At 45.1% G+C, this 20439-nt stretch overlaps 1 protein-coding gene across 3 annotated transcripts in view; it reads left to right on the forward strand.

The window, feature by feature from the left end:
• TAB1 (TGF-beta activated kinase 1 (MAP3K7) binding protein 1) overlaps positions 1–20439 on the forward strand; it is a 40962-nt gene that overhangs the window by 15466 nt on the left and 5057 nt on the right. For 2 of the 3 annotated variants that reach the window (XM_077168869.1, XM_077168870.1), the window contains exons 2-10: positions 9544–9680; positions 10059–10212; positions 11305–11391; positions 11944–12082; positions 13144–13257; positions 13909–14020; positions 16366–16510; positions 17975–18197; positions 20086–20248. In XM_077168869.1, the coding sequence (XP_077024984.1) occupies positions 9544–9680; positions 10059–10212; positions 11305–11391; positions 11944–12082; positions 13144–13257; positions 13909–14020; positions 16366–16510; positions 17975–18197; positions 20086–20248 (1274 nt within the window). The other variant, XM_077168871.1, reaches the window with a different exon arrangement.

The raw sequence follows: 20439 nt of genomic DNA on the forward strand, positions 1-20439 counted from the left end.
AAACACCCTTAACTTTGTAGAAGTATCCAGACACTAGTCAGAAGTGCTTTATGAAGAACAAGGCACTTGTTAAGTAGATTGACTGCTGTCTTACACACAGGCTTTCTAATTTGGGAGAGTTGATCTCCCCACATTGGCCACATAAGGCTTCAGCCGTCCAGATAGCATCAGCCCACTCATGATAACAGCATTGTGGGGTCCTATCATGAAATTTTCAAGATAGAATTGTTCTTGTGCTGTCATACACTGAAATGGCAAGTATCCCAGTCACTTACTAGAGTTTATTTACTTCTTTCCTTGCTTGTGAAAACTGTTTCACTAGTCTTTTTAATAATTGTATCTCTCAATGGCAAGTAGGCTCATTCATTGCTTGAATAATATTTATTTTTTGCTGGAAAGATTCAAATACAAAGCCTGTCTATTGCTTATGAGAGTTAGATAATGGCATAGGAAGCATTATGATTGCAGTATCGATTACAAGTTTTGTATTGTGGGTGACAAACTCATATTTTGTGTCTCATGTTAAAGGATGATTTCAGTCCATCTTAATCTAATTTTTAATCACATGCAGGATTCTAAAAAGTATAAATTTTTTTCTGCCCCACACTTAAAACAGCTGTAGCACTTTGGGGTGCTGAACATTGATCCTTGGCCCATCTTTTCAGGAGGAGGGCATGGGATACTTCTGATTTGGGGAGGTGCTTAATTTTATGCTTAATCTTAAGTTTAATTTTATTCCAGTTGGAGGCAGAAAACAGACCTTAGAAAAAGGAGTTTCTCTTGGGAGTTTATTTGCCAGGTCATTGGAAACCTCTGTGAGGTCCCTGGTGATGGAGGTATACTAGCCAGATCTAAGACAAAAGTGATGATTGGCAACAAATCAGTTCCTCAAAACATAATTAATTCCTTGGTAATTACCTCTTCACCATGGCCTCAAAGGCTTACATGATCCCCCCTTATATACATACCTAGATACATACATGGACATGGTAGTGAGCCACTTTCCCTTGTGAGCATGGCAGAGAGGCCATACTGTTCTCTTGTGCTTCCTTAAATCGAACACGCCTTTTTTCTCCCTGATGGCCTTTGCTTGCCCAGAAAGCTCCTGCATCCTTTTTTTAGAGTGGTCATTACTCAGTAGTCATTGGGGGCATGGCTTGCAGATCATATCCCCAGAGAGGCCTGCTTTTTTGCCCACCTCATCTGAAAGGGCCTGCCCCATTGCTCTCTGTCTCATTACTTTTTGTGGTATCCCTGTCTGAAATTGCTTGTTTATTTATTGGATTACATGTTTAAAGTCTCTCTGCCCCCCAGGAAAGAGGCTTCAAACAAGGACCTTCTCTGTTTTTCTGTGCTGTGTCCCTAGGACCTAGAATAATACTGACCTGCTGTAAATGCTTGGTAGATATTTGCCAAATGAATGTATATATTAATTGAATATTCTGCAGTTGTATAATATCACATGAGGAGTCCAAAGACAGATTTGCATTTGTGTTGAGAGACATTTGCTTTGCTTTAAAATGGGGCATGTTAAGATTAGAGCTAGAAACAATTTTGTCTTACTGTGTGAAACAGTTTTTCTTTGCCATTGCTTAACCTGAAAGTCATTGTCTGAAAAGGCATTCATAGGAATTTCAGCTTTTATTGCTGTTTCTTTTCTGTTAGTAGTTTTCAGTTATACCTGTTTTCAAAGGCAGTTAGTAGGCATTAGTTGCTTTTCAGGCCTTGTAGTAAAATTGTATGAATGAAAAAATAAATTCTACAGATAAGATCTAAATAAGTAGACATACCATCTTGATGGATTGGAAGATTCACTGTAGTGCAGATATCAGTTCTCCCCAAATTGATTGAGAGATTCAAAACAATTATAATCAAAATCCCAGAAATAATTTGTGGACACAGGTGAGCTGATCCACAAAGAAACTAGAATAGCCAAAACAGTTTTGGAAAAGAGAATAAGGTTGGCAAAATCACATTACCTGGTTTTAAGATAGTGTGGAATTTGTTGAGGAATAGATGCATTGATCAGTGGAGTCAGAGACTCCAGAAAGAGACCCTCACAAATATGGCCAGGTAATTTTGGACAGACAAGCAAAGGTAATTCAATTGAGAAAGGAAATGTTTTTTCACAAATGGTGTTGAAACAATTGCACATCCAGGTACAAAAAATAAAATAAAATAAAAAAGAGCATTGACCTGCATCTCTTACCTTATACAAAATTTTGCTCAGAATGTATCACAAGTCTAAATGTAAAATGCAAAACTGTAAAACTTTTAGGAGATATTTGTCCTTAGGCCTAAAGTAAAAATTTAGAAGATCTTTGTCCTTAGGCCTAAAGTAAGTCTCTTGTAGACAGCATTTGGGTGGGTCCTGTTTTTTAATCCATTCTGCCAGTCTATGTCTATGTCTTTTGATTGGGGAGTTTAATCCATTAACATTTAATGTTATTACAATAAAGGCAGTACTTCTACCATTTTGTCTTTTGGATTTTATGTCATACCTTTTTTTTTTTCTTCCTCTTTTTACCTTTACCGATAGTCTTCATTTCTACACTCTACTCCAGACCTCTCTCTCCTTTCTTTTCCTGTCTGCCTATAGTCCTCCCTTTAGTATTTCTTGTAGAGCTAATCTGCTTAGTCACAAGTTCTCTCAGTGACTATTTGTCTGAAAATATTTTAAACTCCCTCTCATTTTGAAGGACAGTTTTGCATGGCAAAGGATTTTTGGTTGGCAATTTTTCTCTTTCAGAATCTTAAATATATCATACTACTGTCTTCTCACCTCCATGGTTTCTGCTGAGAAATCAGCACATAGTCTTATCAAGCTTCCCTTGTATGTGATAGGTTCTTTTCTCTTACTGCCTTCAGAATTTCCTCTGTCTTTGACATTTGACAGCCTGATTAGTAAGTGTCTCAGGATAGGTCTATTTGGATCTATTCTGTTTAGGGTACGCTGCACTTCTTGGATCTGTAATTTTATGTTTTTCATAAGAGATGGGAAATTTTCAGTAATTATTTCCTCCATTAGTCTTTCTGACCCTTTTCCCTTCTTTTTTCTTTCTGGGACACCCATAACACGTATATTCATGTGTTTTGTATTTTCATTCAATTATCTGAGCACTTGCTCATATTTTTCCATTTCTTACCCTATCTATTCTTTTGTGTATAGGATTTCTGGTGTCCTGTCATTTACGTCACTAGTCCTTTCTTCTGCCTCTTCAAATCTGTTGTTGGTCTCCATTGTTTTTTGTTGTTTGTTTGTTTGTTTTTTCATCTCTTATATTGTGCCTTTCATTCCATCAGTTCTGCCATTTGTTTATTCAACCCTTTGAGTTCTTCTTTATGGTTACCCAGTGTCTTCTTTATATCCTTCATCTTTTTTTTTTTTTTGCCATGTCTTCCCTCAACTAATTTATTTAATTTTTTATGTGATTTTTTATGCCTGTTCAAACATCCTTAATTAGTTGTTTCAACTCCTGTATCTCATTTGGTTTGTTCCTTTGACTAGGCCATATCTTCAATTTTCCTAGTGTGACTCATTATTTTTTTGCTGATGTCTAGGCATTTGATTTCCTTAATTAGTTTATTCTGGGGTTGTTTTCACTCTTTACCTAGGGTTTTGTTGTTGGTTGGCTTTGTTCTCTATCTGTTCTTTAACATTCAGTTCAACTTATTCTAGACCTCTAGCATAGCTTCTGTTTAGCTGATCAGAATTTTTCAGCTCTTTTTTTATGGTTCTTGCCCTGCCTGTATGGAACCTTTTTTTAAGGATTATCTCTTCAGATGTGATTGACCCCAATCAGATTTTCCCAGACTAGCAGGCCCATGTTTAAGGAAGATGGTGTAATTACTATCATGTTTCCCTGAGGGTGAGTCCAGCATGTTGTCAGACTTTCCTGTGAAGCCTCTAGACTCTGCACTTTTCCTATCCTGCCCATCAGGTGGTGCTTGTCAGCTTACAGCTCCCCACCAGTATAAAGTGATGAGGTACCTTTAATTCTCAGCAGCCTCTTCCTGCCAAGTGTGTGGTTGAGACAGAGGCTGAGATAGAAGAAGGGCTTAGGTTGCTTCTGTTTTCCAGGCCCTGGGGCCTGAATTCCATGAAGGAGGGCCACCACCTGAGCTAGGGTCTGCATCTCTTTTCTTGGGGAAGATATACCCATTAGGGAATTATCTCCTCCACTTGATTTATTAGTCTGTCTCAGACTTATCTTAACTTAGCCCTTGCATGGGTTCCACTGGCAGTTGAGAATGCCTGGGGCTTTCTCCAAAGAGCTACCTGGAATAGTTTAAAATAAAAGAATAAAAGAAATCCCTTTTCAGAGTCAGTCCCCAGCCCCTATTACTCTGAGCTCTGCCAACTTCAAAATCCTCCATCTTTATTCTATTTTATTCTATTTCACTTTATTTATATTTTTCTTGTCATCCTTGCCTCCTCTCTGCCAGGGTTAAAATCGCAATTGGAGCTTGGCTGAGCCATCTCCCCTTGCTACCAGTAGAAACTACTTAAAGATGTACTCTTTAGCGAATTATCCCTATTCACCTGACTAATTACTTTGTCTTTTTGACATGCTTTAATTGTGCCCATGCCTGGAACAGTGCTGATTCCTGAGGATGCCTGCAGTTCTATCTAATGGGCTGTTAAGAAGTTAAAAAAAAAAAAAGAAAGAAAGAAAGAAATAAAGGCTTTCATAGCCAGATCCCCGCCCCCCGGGTTTGCCAGTCAAGAGCTAGAGTTGGTACATGCCTCTGTGTGCCCCCTTTTCTTGGGGCCCAGCCCTTTTCCAGTATTTTGTGCTGTCCAACTCAAAGAACCTCTGTTGTTTTGTTTTTTCACCCTCAGCCCCGCCCCCTCTCTGCTGGCATGAGAACTCTTGGTTCCTTTAGTGCTTACTCCAGGTTTATCTGTGCTCAGGGCCTGTTTTCAGCAGTCCAGATTTGTTAATTCCACAACTGGACTTTGGTTGAGCTACCTTCCTTGTTCCTAGTACGGTCTCTTTCTTTTTCCCTGGGGATACCAGCCTGATGTGCCTGTGGGGAAGGGACACTGGCCTTCACAGTTTCGGAGACTTTGAGTTCTGTGTGGGATATCAACTTTTCTACCCATTCCAGACAGGTATACAATGTGTGTCTGATCACTGAAGTCCCCCCAACAGTTGTAGTTCCTGGCTATTTGCTAACTGCCCTTGAGGACAAACTAAATTCCATACCTCACTATGCCATCTTGCCCCACCTTGAGAAGATTTTTGTGACCTGGAGCTGACCAGAGAGTTCTTGGACATGATACCAAAAGCATGAAACACATGAAAGGAAAAATTGATAGAATGAAATTCCTCAAAATTAAAAACTTTTTCTCTGCAAAAACACCATTAAGAGAATGAAAAGACAAGCCACAGTCCAGGAGAAATATTTACAAATTACATATCTAACACAGAACTTTAATTGAGAATAAGTTAAGTAACTCTCAAAATTCAACAGTAAGAAAAAAAAACAACCTGATTTTAAAAGGGGTATGAGACTTAGACACTTACCACAGAGGATATATGGATGGAATTAAGCACATGAAAAATGCTCAACATCATTAGCCAATAGGGAAATGGAATTAAAGCCACAGTAAGATATCAATACACATCTATTAGATTGGCTAAAATTAAAAAAAAAAAAAAAGATAATGCCATTGTTCATGGGCATGCAATGTAGTACATTCACTCTGAAAAACAGATTGATAGTTTCTTACAAAGTTAAGCCTACATTTATCATCTGACCCAGCAGTCCCACTTCTAGGTAATTTACCTTAGAGAAATGAAAAGTTATGTTCACACAAAATTCTATACGTGAATGTTTATAGAGCTGGATTCCTAATTGTCAAAAACTGGAAAGAGCCCAAATGTCCTCCCATGGATGAACAGATAAGCAAATTACTACAGTCGCACAGTGGCATACTATTCTTTGATAGGGAGAAACATGCTCCTGATGCACACAATAACATGGGTAGATCTCCAGGATAATGCTAAATGAAAGAAGCCAGACTCAACAGGTTATATACTGTGTAATTTCATTTATAGGACATTCTCGAAAAGACAAAATTGTAGTGATGGAGAACAGGTCAGTAGTTGCCAGTGTTTAGGAGTGGGAGAAGGTGTGCTTCCCAAGGGGCAGAAGAGGGAGGTTTTTGGGGGTGATGAGACTTTCATATCCTGGGTGTGCTGGGGATTACACGAATTTATGTGTTAAAATCCATAGACATGCACACCAAAAACACAGTCATTTTTACTATCTGTTAATTTAAAAAGAAAAACAAACTCCCACACCTTGCTGAAGTTGCTTTATGGTGCAAAGCACAGAACTAAAGTTCTAAAATAGATGACGGCAGCATAAAAGCAATTAGAATTAAAAAAAAATCTATAAAGAAAGTCACTACCTGTCGGAATGTAAATAAACCAGAGATGAAATTTGCCACAAAAACTAACCACAGGCTTTTTACATATCTGATTGCAGAAACCTGTTGAAGTAGTTTCCATATCCTTTTTTTGAAGGCTGTTACTGCTAACCTGAAATAAATTGTGCCCAGTATTCTTGCTTGTTTAATATTTCAATAAGGCTTTTAATCTAAGTTTTAATTATTTTTCTTGAAATTGAGTTTTGATTCTCCCAATTACTTTAGTCTGCTTTAGTTTGATATTCCTTCCCTTGAGTGCTCACCTGGGTGGTCCTGGGATGCCCCCTGTGGTTCCCGGGGCTGGTGCAGTGTGGGGAGGCTTTCAGTGAGAGGCAGGAGTTCCCACCTGGGCCTTGTATCAAAGTCATTTCTGACTTAAAAAAAAAAAATAGAAATGCTCAGGGTATGTATACCCCAAGCAGATTCAGGAAATTCAGAATCAGAGTGTATGGGCTGCAGTTTGGGCACTCGTGTGTATATATGTGTGTATTTTTTAAGCTCCACAGCAATTATGCTCAACAGCTTGGTTTGAGAACCTGTGGGGTAGGATAGGAGCCAAGCACACAGGAAGGAGTGACGGAGGGTATACATGAAGGCTGTCACTCAAGCCCAGGAAGGGTCTTCCTGAAGGAAGACTTCCTGGAGGTGATGGCTTGAGCCCGAGTCCCAAAGACTAGGGAGAATTGCTAGGCTGGAAGCAGGAGGGAGTGCCACATAGCGGGAAAGGGCAAGATGGACAGGGTACAAGCATTCAGTACTAAGGGAGGAGACCATGGAAGGGTGCAGATGGGAGAGGATACCCAAGCAAAGGGGGTCAGGTGGTGGAGGCCCCAGATGCTGGAGAGAGTGACTGAAGCTGCACCTGGTAAGTCAGAGTATCTCAAGTCCTGATCCTGGGCCACCTGAATTGGAGTCACTTGAGAGGAGTAGCCTAAAATCCCAATACCCTGGGCCCCACTGTGGACATGTGGGACAGAAATTCTGAGTGTGGAGCCTAGAAATGTGCAATTTTAGCTCAAGGAATTCCTAAGAATTCCTTCTTACTCAGAAGTCTGGGAATCCCTGCTGGGGAGGTGAGGAGCTGTGAGAGAGCTTTAGATGAAGAGCTGGATCATGTGCATATGTTTTGCTTGTGTTTCATAGCATGTCTCACCAGTGGAGACCACGTCTGAGGCTTGCATTTGGAAGGTCTGTAGTGTTTTTCACAGGCTTGCTGAGCGTATCAATTTCCTAGCTGCTAAAACAAATACAGTAAATGGAATAGCTTAATGACAGGAATTTATTGGCTCATGGTTTCAGTGGCTAGAAGGCTTGCTTCCTCCTTGGATGGGTATTTCCTGGCTGGCCAGCAATCATGGGATGACTTGCTTTTTCTGTCACATAGCAGTGCACATGGTGGCGTCTTCACCTTTCTTTTCCTGGTTCCATTGACTTCCAGCTGCTGGCTGCACCCGTGTCCATTTTCCTTTGCTTATAAGGACTTCAGCCATATTGGATTAAGACTCACCCTCATTTAGTTTGGGCACACCTTAACTAATACCATCTTCAAAGATTATGTTTACAAGTGGATTTACACCTACAGGATCGGAGATTGGGTCCTGAACATGTCTTTTGTGGGGGACATGATTCAATCCCCAACACCGGGGAACACACCATAAAAACATACAAACCCATCAACAGATGAAAGGATGAACAAAATATGGTACTTACACATAATGGAATGTTTTTCAGCCATAAGAAGGAATGAAGTTCTGAGACATTGCAACATTAAAGAACCATGAAAACATTATGCTCAGTGAAATAAGCAAGATACGTAAGAACAAGAATTGTACGATATCATTAAAAGAGATGGCCAAAGAAGCAAATTTGCAGAGATAGGAAACAGATTAGAGGTTGGGGCAGGGGGCCTGGGCATGGGTGTTTGTAAAAATTTTAAAAATGTAAAGAAAAATGTATCCTCTAAAACTAATTCAGAGGCGAACTACAAAATTGGTAGGTATTTTTCTTCATTCCTTTTCATTTGAGAATAGAGATTCTCTGTTACACAGATAAAAGAAGAAAGCTCAAGAATCACAAAGGAACTGCTTCAGTGGCACAGGGAGACATTTGATAGAATCAGGGCAGGTCAGTGAAGACAGGAGACCAGGGCTGAGACACTCGGAAGGTTTGTGTTATCTGTGTCTTTTTGTCTTTGACGCTGGTAACAGCAGAGTGGTCCCTGGTGGGAAGGTTATAATTTCCCTAGCTGTGGCACACTGGTTTATGTTTGCAAAAATGATTTGGAAATCGTTATTGCAAGATTCAGAGAATTCTTATTAAGAATTTCAGAAGTTAAGTCCCCATAATGTTGGACTTGGGGAAATAAAAAATTACCATGTGATGGTGAGAAATTTGGTTCATTTTCGAAAACATGATAAATTGAAGAGATTGTGGGCATTGCCTCATGTGACTTTAAATTGATTAGTTTGCAGATGGAGCTGCATTTGAGGTCATTCAAAGGGGTTGATTGTGGGGGCTCAGCCCTCTGCTGCTTGTTCAGTGTTGCCAGGCTGCCCCGGCAGCTTCCCCTTACCTTCTCCTGCTACCTCTCTGACAGCCCCAGGGAAGGGGCTGCATGGGGGCTCTGAGCTACTCAGTAGTAGTTCTGAGGTACTTAGGACCTCAGAGAAACTTAAAACAAGCTCAAGAGGGCCTACTCAGAGCCCAGACCTCGAAGGGCATCAGATGGCATCTTGAATGTTAGTTTGGACCTCTGATATATTTTAGGAATCTCTTTCATTGTGTTATTTGTTTAAATAGGAAGATCCCAAAATGAGCAATATCTGGCTGACAGGAGTCCTAGCTTGCAAGAATTCTTACAGAAATGGCCACTAGCTCACCTTGGTCCACCCATCTTATCACTCTTTCTACATAAAACAAAACAATAAATGTACAGACCCAGTTATTTGTTCATACAGGTGTCATTATTTCCAAGAACAAAATGACATCCTCTGCATGAGGCTCAGGGCCTGCTAAGATTTTGTTGGAGAAGAAAAAGAAGGGGAGGTGGGATCCTGCTGGGAGTGGAAGGTTGCATCTCACAGTTTCCTGCTTTCCTTTCTCAGGAGCAGCAACCAAGCTGGACAGATGACCTGCCACTCTGCCACCTCTCTGGGGTTGGCTCAGCCTCCAACCGCAGCTACTCTGCTGATGGCAAGGGCACTGAGAGCCACCCGCCAGAGGACAGCTGGCTCAAGTTCAGGTGACAGTGCCAGCAGTGCTGTACTGGGTACAAGAAGTCAGTTTGCGAGCAAGAAGAGGCACCTGTTTTGCAGCTATTTCACATGGGGCCTGTCTGTTAGATGCGGCTCATGTATTGGTGGCCTTTACTTTTCCGTTCCACATCCATGCTTCAGACCAGCCAAGGGACTGCTGCCATTGAGGGGCAGGGGCCACCCAGAGGGTCATGGCTGGAGTAGAACCGTGGTCAAAGTGGGGGAACCCAAGCAGGCACCTGGAGCTGCAGCTGCTTCATCTTTGTCTCTCCCCAGTCCTCCCTTTATCCCCCTCTACCCAGGAGCTAGTGCCTTCCATGAGCTGCTAGTCTCAGGCCTCCTCCCACCCTCTTCTTCTCTGTCAGGAGTGAGAACAACTGCTTCCTCTATGGCGTCTTCAATGGCTATGACGGCAACCGGGTGACCAACTTTGTGACCCAGCGGCTGTCCGCAGAGCTGCTGCTGGGCCAGCTCAATGCTGAGCACACGGAGGCTGACGTGCGGCGGGTGTTAATGCAGGTAATGGCGCTGGGGCTGCCAGTGACAGCCTCTGGAACATCCCCTAGAATGCGGGTCTGTTCCTACCAGCTCCTTTACTTCCACAGAGGGCTATTGCCAGGAGCAGCTCCCATTGACAGGGGCTCCCCAATTTCCAGGAGCCCAGGACAGAGCATTGAGTAGCAGTCCTTCCCCATGATTTGGCAGGGACTCTGGAGGAGATGCTCCCATTGGAAGGAGGAGTTTAGGGACATGACCTTGGACAGAGGTGCACAGTTGGAGGGAGGCTAAGCATTGATCAGAACGAGGCAATTGGAAACAATCCTTTCCTTCTGGTGTGGTTGCCAAAAACATCCCTGGGCATTAGGTAAAAGGCTGGTGCCCTTGAGTTCCAGTTATGTGTTTCTGCTGGTTGCTTGTTTTTTTGCCTCTAATATCTCCTTTTGGAAGCACATCTGGAGACTCCTAATTTTATGTAAGGAGGGTTTCTGTGCCATGGTTCTCAGCATGTCAGACATACCAGGTAGGAGGTGTCACCTTGACCAGAGTTGAGAAGCCAACAGAGGACTTAGTAATAATATTTGTTATTATTAAGCCAGTGGCCGTAGTAATAATATCTGTTAGCGCTGATTTAGCACTTACTTTAAGTCAAGGATGGTGCCGAGTGCTCCAGGTGGGGTGCCTGTCCATCCTCTTGACATGTCTTATTTCTGCTTTACAAGTGAGGAGACTGAGGTCACATTTGGCAGGTGGCAGAGCTGAAGTTCACCCCAGACGGTCTGATTCCAAGCCTGTGTTCTTAATCTCTGTGCGGGCACCTGCTTCTCAGATCACTCTGCAGTGCTACCTGTGGAATGTGTGCATGTGCACACACATGTACACTCACACCCTTCCCTTGGGACTGAGTGTCTTTGTCAAAGAAGTTGATCTGAAGGAAGTAGCTGTACCCTAAAGTGCTGTGTGTGCAGCAGGACTAACGTGTGAAAAGTCCCCATCATCTCAGGACTTAAAGGAAATCCAGGTTGTTGCTATTTATAGGGGATGGTTTAGCATCCAGTGACAGTAGGTGTTTTGAACCAGCCTTTGCCCCGATGCCTTTCTCTGCCCCTCCAGGCCTTTGATGTGGTGGAAAGGAGCTTTCTGGAGTCCATCGATGATGCACTGGCTGAAAAGGCGAGCCTCCAGTCCCAGCTGCCAGAGGTAATCTTCCAGCCTACATCCTGTGAGAAGTAAGTCAAGGCCCAGGTTGACCAGAAGCAAGAACTCATCTACCATGTCACTCCCAGACCATGGATGCAGCTGACCCAGGTGGCTAGAGATAGGGAACAGTTCCTGACAGGATGACACTGTTGGGCAGCGAGGGGTTTGCCTTCTGAGGGTCTCTCTCCTGCTGTTGGCAGCTTTACTCTGAGGTGCAGCATTGGGTGGGCATGAGAAAAGTCTTCCCAGGTCAATCCTCTGACCTTAATCAGTCTCCAGCCTTGTCATCTTTACTTGCTCACATCCCTCATAGCACTGTAAAGCCCACCTCTGTGTTTTGGTCCCCACAGCACAAGCCTGGTTCATCTTTGGCTTGCATGGAAAGAATCCTGCCCTGAGTTTTCAATGAGTGGCTTCTGTCCTTGCTGTGCCATGGCTTGTCTGTTTCCCCTCCAGGCCTTCAGATCCTGGCTCCTTAAGGGAGGGAGTGGGCTGGTAAAATGGCACCCACAGCCCTGTCCTGCTCTTACTCACTCTGATGATGGGTTGTAGGGTGTCCCTCAGCACCAGCTGCCTCCTCAGTATCAGAAGATCCTTGAGAGACTCAAAACGTTGGAGAGGGAGATTGCAGGAGGAGCCATGGCTGTCGTGGCAGTCCTTCACAACAGCAAGCTCTATGTCGCCAATGTTGGTGAGCCACCCTCTTGTCCCAGGGTGGGTACGTGGGGGGGCCGGGGGAGAAGAAGGTAAATCTGCAGGCTTGGGGCATTCTTGGGGGTAATCTGCTTCCCAGGAAGATCCAAAATCCCCTGAGGTCATTTAGATATTCTCTCCTCAATTCTATCGTAATGAACAGTGCAAGCTGGAGGGAAATTCTGAAGCGAGAGAGAAAGAGCACAGGATAGCAGGCAGGCTTCCAGGAGTTTAGTCCCACTCTGTCCCAAACTGGCTATGGGGCCTTAGGTGAATGGTGTCCCTCTCTGGATGGGCCTCAGTGACTCTATCTTCTGGGAAAGATGGGCCTGGCCATGGAAGACCCACTTGGTATCCCCATGAAGAGTGGTGAGATGAGACTGGGCTTGAGATGGAGGGTGAGGGGCCATAGAGGTTTTGATTTGTGTCAAAGTAGAGCCATCTAGGAAATAGAGAAGCCTGGATAGGGACCTCGTGAGCAACTTTGTGGAGACCAAGCTGATGATTTCCCTCCCTCTCTTCCTTCATTGTAGAAAAATGTCAAAAATATAAAATAATGAAGTGAATAGTATTTAATGAACTCCTATTTACCCATCACCCAGCCCCCAAATTATCAATTTGCGGCCCACACACTCTCTTTGTCTCTGCATTATTTTGAAGCAAATCCCAGACATTGGGCGGGCAATGGGGGCACAGTGACAGAGTTCTCACCTGCCGTGCTGGAGACCTGGGTTCGATTCCCAGTGCCTGCCCATGTAAAAGAAAAAAAAAATCCCAGACATTACATCAAATATTTCGGTATGTATCTCTCTCGAGAAAAGGTCTCTTACTGAAATCGTAATCATAATCCTATTATCACACTTCGAAGGTCAAACCTAATTCCTTGATATCATCAGCTGTCCTGAATGGAGACTTTCACCCCAGTGGTCTAAGCCTGTTTTCTTTGCCCTTTTCAAATCTCCACATCTGAGATGCTTGCCTTTTCTCTCTCTATCTATTCATCATGTCCTGTTTTTCCTTAAACTTAGTCTGTCCTCAGCTGCTTAAATTCTGCTGCAGGTACAAACCGAGCCCTTCTGTGCAAATCCACGGTGGACGGATTACAGGTGATGCAGCTGAATGTGGACCATACAACGGAGAATGAGGATGAGCTCTTCCGCCTTTCGCAGCTGGGTGAGTGGGCTGGGGGCCAGTATGCATGGGAAGGCTCCACCCTGGGGGCTCGCCCCTCCCCTCTGTTGGTGACTGTAGAGGTGTGTAGTGAGGGGGTGACGACCCTAGCTCTGGGACCAGTCTGTCTGGGGGCGAATCCCAACTGTACCAGCGACTAGTTGGTAACTTTTGGAACTTGAGTTTTCTTTGTCTCAGCTGACTCATCAGCATATTGTGAGGATTGAAAGAGTTAATAGGTATAAAATGCTTGAAAGAGTACTTGGCTTATAAGACTGAGCAGAGGACAGAGATGTCAGGAGATTCCAGTCACTACTTTAGCCACTCTCCAACCTCTTCCCAGAGTGCTCTGGGGCAGGTTGTGGAGCAGAGAGCAGCACTGATGAGGCTGCTGTGTGACAAGGCAGAGGGCTGTCATGGGCAGTGCTGCACGTGGAGGAGGGCTCTGCATGGGGTTGGGTTCTGAGTGAGGAAGGGCTGGCAAAACAGGGCTGAAGTCCTTGGGGACTTTCAGGTTAGCTGCTCTCCAAGGCACCCATGGGTCCCTTTGTTTCCTATTCAGGACACCCTTGTTGCCTTTTCGTGGATGTGTCCCTGTCCCCTTCTTTTTGTTCATATGAACATGGGATTACTGAGCTGCTTTCCCTCTGCTAGGTTTGGATGCGGGAAAGATCAAGCAAGTGGGAATCATCTGTGGGCAGGAGAGTACCAGGCGCATCGGGGATTACAAGGTCAAATATGGCTACACTGACATTGAACTCCTCAGGTAGGTGGCAGGCCAGTGCTGTCCCCTCTCCCTACCTTCACCCCTCCCTCCCTGCCCTGTCCAGTTTGTTTGGAAGACCAGAGGGCCTGGGTCAGAAGCAGAGCCTAGGCTCCAGGGGCAAGACATGCTGTTGAAGTTGAGAGCCCAAGGAGACTCTTCCTCCCGGAGAGATTGGTGTGGGGGCAGGTCCTGAACCCTGCAAGCCAGGAGCTGGATCCTGAAGGGCCGAGCCAGCAAGGGGTGAAATTAGGGAGCCGGGCTAGAGCCAGGGACAGCCCCTGGTGCCATAGGGCCTCGCAGGAAAAACCAGAGCCCATGTGAGCCTGCCCGGTACGGATGGACCAAAGGCCTGTTGGTCCGTTCTGTCCATGGATCGGGCCAGGGCAGAGGTGTGAGAAAAATTTCACATTTCCCTACCAGGCAAGTTTCCCTTCTTAGTGTCAGCAGTGATAGAAACAGTAATAATGATTGTGAACCTTTATTGTGGCAAGCCCAAGCCAAGCTCTTTACGTAAATTATTTTATCAGTTCCCATTTTGGCCCTGTGAAGTGGTGCTGTCCGTGGGAGGAATTGAAGTCATGGAGACCTTACAGACCCTGCACTGGCCTCAGGACTCGCGATGACCAGGGCAGGCCCTGAACCCAGGTGGCCTAAATTTGTAGTATGTGTTCTTAACTGCTCGCTCATCCAAGTGTGGGAATACTGGCTGGGAAAATAGGCATGTCTGTGTGTGTGATGCCGATCAGGACATGCGATGTCACCACTGGAACCACGGGGTCATGCCAGCAACTTCTTCATCGACACCAGGCCTCCCGTTTCAGAAAGCACACATTCAAATGCTTTACCTGCGCAAGATTTAAGCAATAGAGTTTTGGAACCGTTTGTGTCTAATTTGTAAGGTTTGGTTTGTTTTATTGGAAAGTACCTCTATGTGGTTGAAAACGATTCAAACAATGCCAAGAGTATACAGTGAAAAGTAAGCCTTTCTCCCACCCCAAGCCAGGATTCCCTCCCCAGAGGCTACTAGTTTCTTGTGTATCCTGCCCCCAGATTTCTGTGCACAAGCACATCTGTCTAAGTGTGTATGAGTGGGTGCCATCCTTGTCAGAACATGCACTAGATGCTGCCAGACACTGCCCTGGGTTCTGTTCCTCCCTTTTTTAATTAAAGATGCCCCGTCCTCTGTAACCATGCCCTTCTGATTCAGGCCGGCGTCGTTCTTGATAGAATTCTAGCCAAGCCTACTGGTGGATAAGCGGGATGTTTGCAGAACCTGTGCTTCTAAACTCTGTGGCTCAGAATGCCCTGGAATCCCTGCCTTTGTGCACATGTATATGTGTTAGAAACATTTGATGTTTAGTGTCTGTCAATACCACATCAGTAAATGGTCCATGTGCAGGTAGAGGATGTGTTTAGGGGTCTGAATTGGCTTGGATACCTGTTTTGGAGGAGACCAAGCGATAGCAAGAGAGTGGGCTTTTCATGGTTTGCCATTTCCCAAGAAACATCATTCCTGTTAACACTAAAGAGCACCAAGAGCTCTGAGACTACAAAAGTTTCAGTACTAAATTTACTTTCCTGAAACTTATAACCTCCAGAAGGTTTCTAGGCCAGGTAAATCCTGAAACCCAGAGGGGCCAGCCTCACCAAGAGCATCAACTAATTCTATCCCCTCTCCTGTATTGTTGGCACCCCTTTCAACATGAAAAAGTTAGAATGGGCATAGCCCAAAGGCCCGTATGGATTGAGAGTAGGATCAAAGTAGAAGGAGGAGTTATAACAGAGAAGCTAGAATTAACAAATGAGTATGATTACTGAATCATTATAATGATATTTCTTTTAGCTTCCAGTGTCTGGGAGCAGCTAGAAGGAAAAGCCTGAAAATTCATACCAAATTTTGAAATCTGTTCTTTAATTACTTGTTAAAATGTACTTTGAAAATTATTGCTCTTTTTTTGTATAGATATTATATTCCACAATAAATTAAAAAAAAAAAAAAAGAGGAGTGGGCTTTTAAAAGATGACCCCTCCCTCTTGCTGTCCTGCCTCTCTCTCTGCCACCACACTGGGTACAGGAAATAGGGAATGGGTCCAGAATGGGACATTTCACTGGTGCTGTCCTGACCAAGCTCCCTACCAGCTTTTTCTGGTCTTCTGAGTTTTATTTGAGTAGCTGCCCTCAGAAGACACATCCCTTTCTCTGATTTTCTCTTCCGTGATTTCTTTTCTTGTCAGGTGGTATGTTTTACTTTACATTCTGGGTGTAGAGTCTTCCCCTCAGTACAATACAAATGCACCGAGGAATGGTTCCAAGCAAAATTTTCCCCTCCACTCTTTTCCCATAGTGCTGCCAAGTCCAAACCAATCATTGCGGAGCCAGAAATCCACGGCGGACATCCACTGGACGGCGTTACTGGCTTCCTCGTGCTGATGTCCGAGGGGCTGTACAAGGCCCTGGAAGCAGCCCATGGGCCTGGACAGGCCAATCAGGTGAGCTGGGCCAGGAGGGAGAGCTGCGGCAGGGGGATGTGTACCCCCTGGGGTCTCATCCTGGCCCGTCCTCCCATTCAGCTCTAAAGCACTCAAGGATGCGGATCTCTGCTTCTCAGATGCCAGCATCTTCACCAGCATCTTCTCTGGGGTCAAAGCTGGGGGGAAGTAAAGGCCCAGAGCTCTGAAAATGCCCATCTTTCCAGACAGCTTTGCTCTATCTAGGCTTGAAGCTGCATTAGTTCCCAGGGCCCTAGGGCAAGTTGGAAGTGAATTTTCAAGGGCACAGCATTGCTCTTAAAACTGCCAGGAAGGAGTGTTATTGATACATAGAGCACTGTCTGTGCTGTCCACCAGGCACCTCAGTCCCTGCTCTAAGCTGCAAGTAATCTACAGTTTGTCCTCATCTCTAAGATGGGATAACAACATCTGCCTCTGTGGGGTGGTCGTACGATAAACATAGTCCTTAGCCAACGGAAGCTACGCCTTTTCCTCCTGTTAACCTGTTACCCATTCAGCACCAAAACGTGACTTGGCAGCAGTCGTGAGGGTGATTTGAACAGGTCACTGCCCTTACCTGACCTGGAATTGATGGTCCCTGAGAGTCAGATTGTGCTCCTCCTTCTGCCTGTAACTCTTCTGGGAAGATAACTTTCTTATTTGTTCTTTTTAAGATTATTAGGAACATGTCTTTCCCTTAATATCTATATCCAAGGTTTTTCACCTGTTTCATGTTATTCCTTCCAGTAGTCTTGTAACTTAGAGGGGGGCAGGGGCTTACTTCTGTGTAGTGTTAGGGATTGTGGGGGCCCACAGAGTCCAGGGACTTGCCTGAGGTGACATAGCTGGTTAGTGACAAAGCAGAGCCCCCCAGGGCTGCCCCTGCCCTCCTCCCTCCTAGAGGCGGCAACAAGCCAGCATGTAGAGGACATCGTGTTTGTGCTTTGGATCTGGTCATCAGTGTGATTCTTTTTTTGGTCTTCGCAATAGAAAATATCCAGTGGCCTTCTACTAGGTTCTAGAATATACTGAACGGTGGGTTTCTCTAAGGTTAGGGCCCCTGTCTTCATTCCTGTGTCACCAATTCTGGACAAAGTGCCTGGCACGTCATAGTCTACAATAAGTTTGCTCCAGAAAAGAGAAGTTAATGACTAATTTTCACTGGGCTTTTTGGTCTACATCCATTGTGTTACTTAATCCCCTTAATAACCTAGTGAGGTGGATATTATCCCCATTTTAGAGATAAAGAAGCCAACAATCATAGAGGTCAAAAGGCCATCTAGCTTTTCAAATGAGAAAAGTTCTAGAAGGATTACCCTGAATACCTTGAAAAGATCAGATTGCAGTCTTGGCTGGCAAGGACTTCCTTCACCTGCTTGGCTGGTGACCCCAAAGCATCCTGATTTAGAGCTCTGGAATTGTGACCCTCACCAGTTTTTTACTGTCTTCCACCCCACCCCCCAGGAAATCGCTGCAATGATTGACACTGAGTTTGCCAAGCAGACCTCCCTGGATGCTGTGGCCCAGGCTGTGGTGGACCGGGTGAAGCGTATCCACGGTGACACCTTTGCCAGTGGAGGGGAACGTGCCAAGTTCTGCCCACGGCATGAGGACATGACCCTGCTTGTGAGGAACTTTGGCTACCCACTTGGTGAAATGAGCCAGCCTGCATCGGCCCCAGTTCCAGGTATGTGTGCTGCATGGACAGTCAGCCACCTGCCAACTCCATCTGGGGCCTAAGGCCAGTGGGCCTTGCTGTCTGGAATGGAAATGGAGTTGGAAGCCTGGTTTAAGTGGTTCTAACCTAGGCTCTGACTTTTTTTCTTATATTAATCCTTGTAGTTTTATTTAGGTTTGATATTAACAAGTGTGCCAGGGAGAGAGCCTGCAGAAAAGGGTGAAGCCCATGGACTCAGGGGCATCCCAGATGCCTGAAGAGGGGGCATGTCCTCTCCTCTCTCTTCAAATCTCCCCATCTAAAGAGTTTTAGGGAGAGATGTCAGTAGGGGAGGGGGCTGGTCCCAGGCTCTGACTTCAAGCCTCTCTGAACTGTGTTTTCTTTGCCTGTAGAATGCTCCGGCCATGTCTGGAAGCCCAGAGTTCGTGCAGGACCTCTTTTTGGGGTCATGACACCATGCAGTGGGGAGGGTGGCTGCCACTCCCCAAGGCCTTCTGTGTGCTGGACACTTCACCTGCCTGCATCATTGCTTTAAATCCTCAAGACAGTGGTGCCCCAATTGTGCAGAAGAGGAAACTGACTCAAGGAAGGGACTATAAAATGGGATAGCTGCTGTAGAGAACAGTCTGGTGGTTCCTCAAAAGGTTGAGCACACTTCCCACATGACCCAGCAGTCCCACTCCTAGGTCTAGACCCAAATAATTGAAAGTAGGGACTCAAACACACTCTGCCATTAGCTGTGGCATTATTCACAACAGCCAAAAGATAGAGGCAGCTAAGTGCCCCTTATCAGGTGAACAGATAAATTGTGGTCTGTACACACAATGGAATATTGTTCAGTCTTAAAAAGGAATGAGGTTCTATAGGTGTTACAACATGGACAAACCTGCAAAACATTATGCTTGGGGGTGGTGCGATGGTTGCTCAGTGGCAGAATTCTCACCTGCCATGCTGAGACCCAGGTTCAATTCCTAGTGACTGCTCACGCAAAAAAAAACAATAACATTATGCTTGGTGAAGTAAGCCAGCTCATATATGGTTCCACGTAGATGAAGTAGCTAGAATAAGCAAATTCATAAAAGACGGAAAGTAGATTAGAAGTTACTATCTGGGGAGGGGGTTGGGAATTATTGCTTAATTGGGGTGACTGTGAAAAGTTATGGACGTAGATAGTGGTGATGGTAGCACAACTGTGTAATTAATGTAATTAATCCACCGAATTATACTCATAAAAGGGGTTAAAATGGCAAATTTTATGTTATCTATCTTTAACACAATAAAAAAAAGAAGAAAGGACCCTGGACAAGTTTAAGGCATCTGGACAAACAGTTGGCCCCAGAGCCTGGGCCGTGCAGGGGTTGGGGGGTTCAAGGGATGAGAGATTTTACTTTCTACTTTTTTGTTCTTAAATCACATGGCTTGGGAAGAGAGGTGATTGTCCTCTCTGCACCCTCCCAGTGCTGCCTGGGGTTAAGACTGTCCATTCCTGAGGGCTGTGTTTCCTTTTCCTTTTTTAAATAAGTTGAAGCACCCTGAGATGGATTTTGTTCTTCCATAGACACCCGAGTTACCAGAGTGTCTCTCCCTTCTTGTTATTGTAACCATATTTTTATTGAACCAACCTCAACTAGGAGCAAATTTAGCCCCTTGGATTAAAGGGGCTGTGGCAAGCCGGGCAGTAACTCTCGTTGAGGCAGCTCAAGCACTCGATTCCATTACTGCTCTGCGCACCAGGGGTGCTTTCCTGATGGAAGGAGGCCCCTGCCCAGCCTGGAAGAGTTTCCACCAAGGATCCTACTGAACTGTCCCAAAAGGCAAAGGGCATAGGGGGTGAGGCAAGGCCCCCAACTCCCTTCTCAGTCCCTCGCCAGAAGCCCAGCTCATTCTGTCCCCCTAGCTACAGGAGGCCGTGTCTACCCCGTGTCCGTGCCTTACTCGAGTGCCCAGAGCACCAGCAAGACCAGTGTGACGCTGTCCCTCGTCATGCCCTCCCAGGGCCAGATGGTCAACGGAGCCCACAGTGCATCCACCTTGGATGAAGCCACGCCCACCCTCACCAAGTAAGCCCCAGCCTCCACCCCCAGCCACTTTCGGGACAATTCTGTTCCATGGTGTGTCCCAGGTACAGAAATGGTCACGTGGCCTAGTCCTGCAGCTGAGAATCTCTGTGAGCTGCCCTGGGATCTTGTAGCTCTCAATTCCCCAGCTCTGTTCCAGGGGGAGACTTAGGCAAGAACAGTCAGGACTCCTG

Source organism: Tamandua tetradactyla, chromosome 7, assembly GCF_023851605.1.
Source record: "Tamandua tetradactyla isolate mTamTet1 chromosome 7, mTamTet1.pri, whole genome shotgun sequence".
NCBI classification, from domain to species: domain Eukaryota; kingdom Metazoa; phylum Chordata; class Mammalia; order Pilosa; family Myrmecophagidae; genus Tamandua; species Tamandua tetradactyla.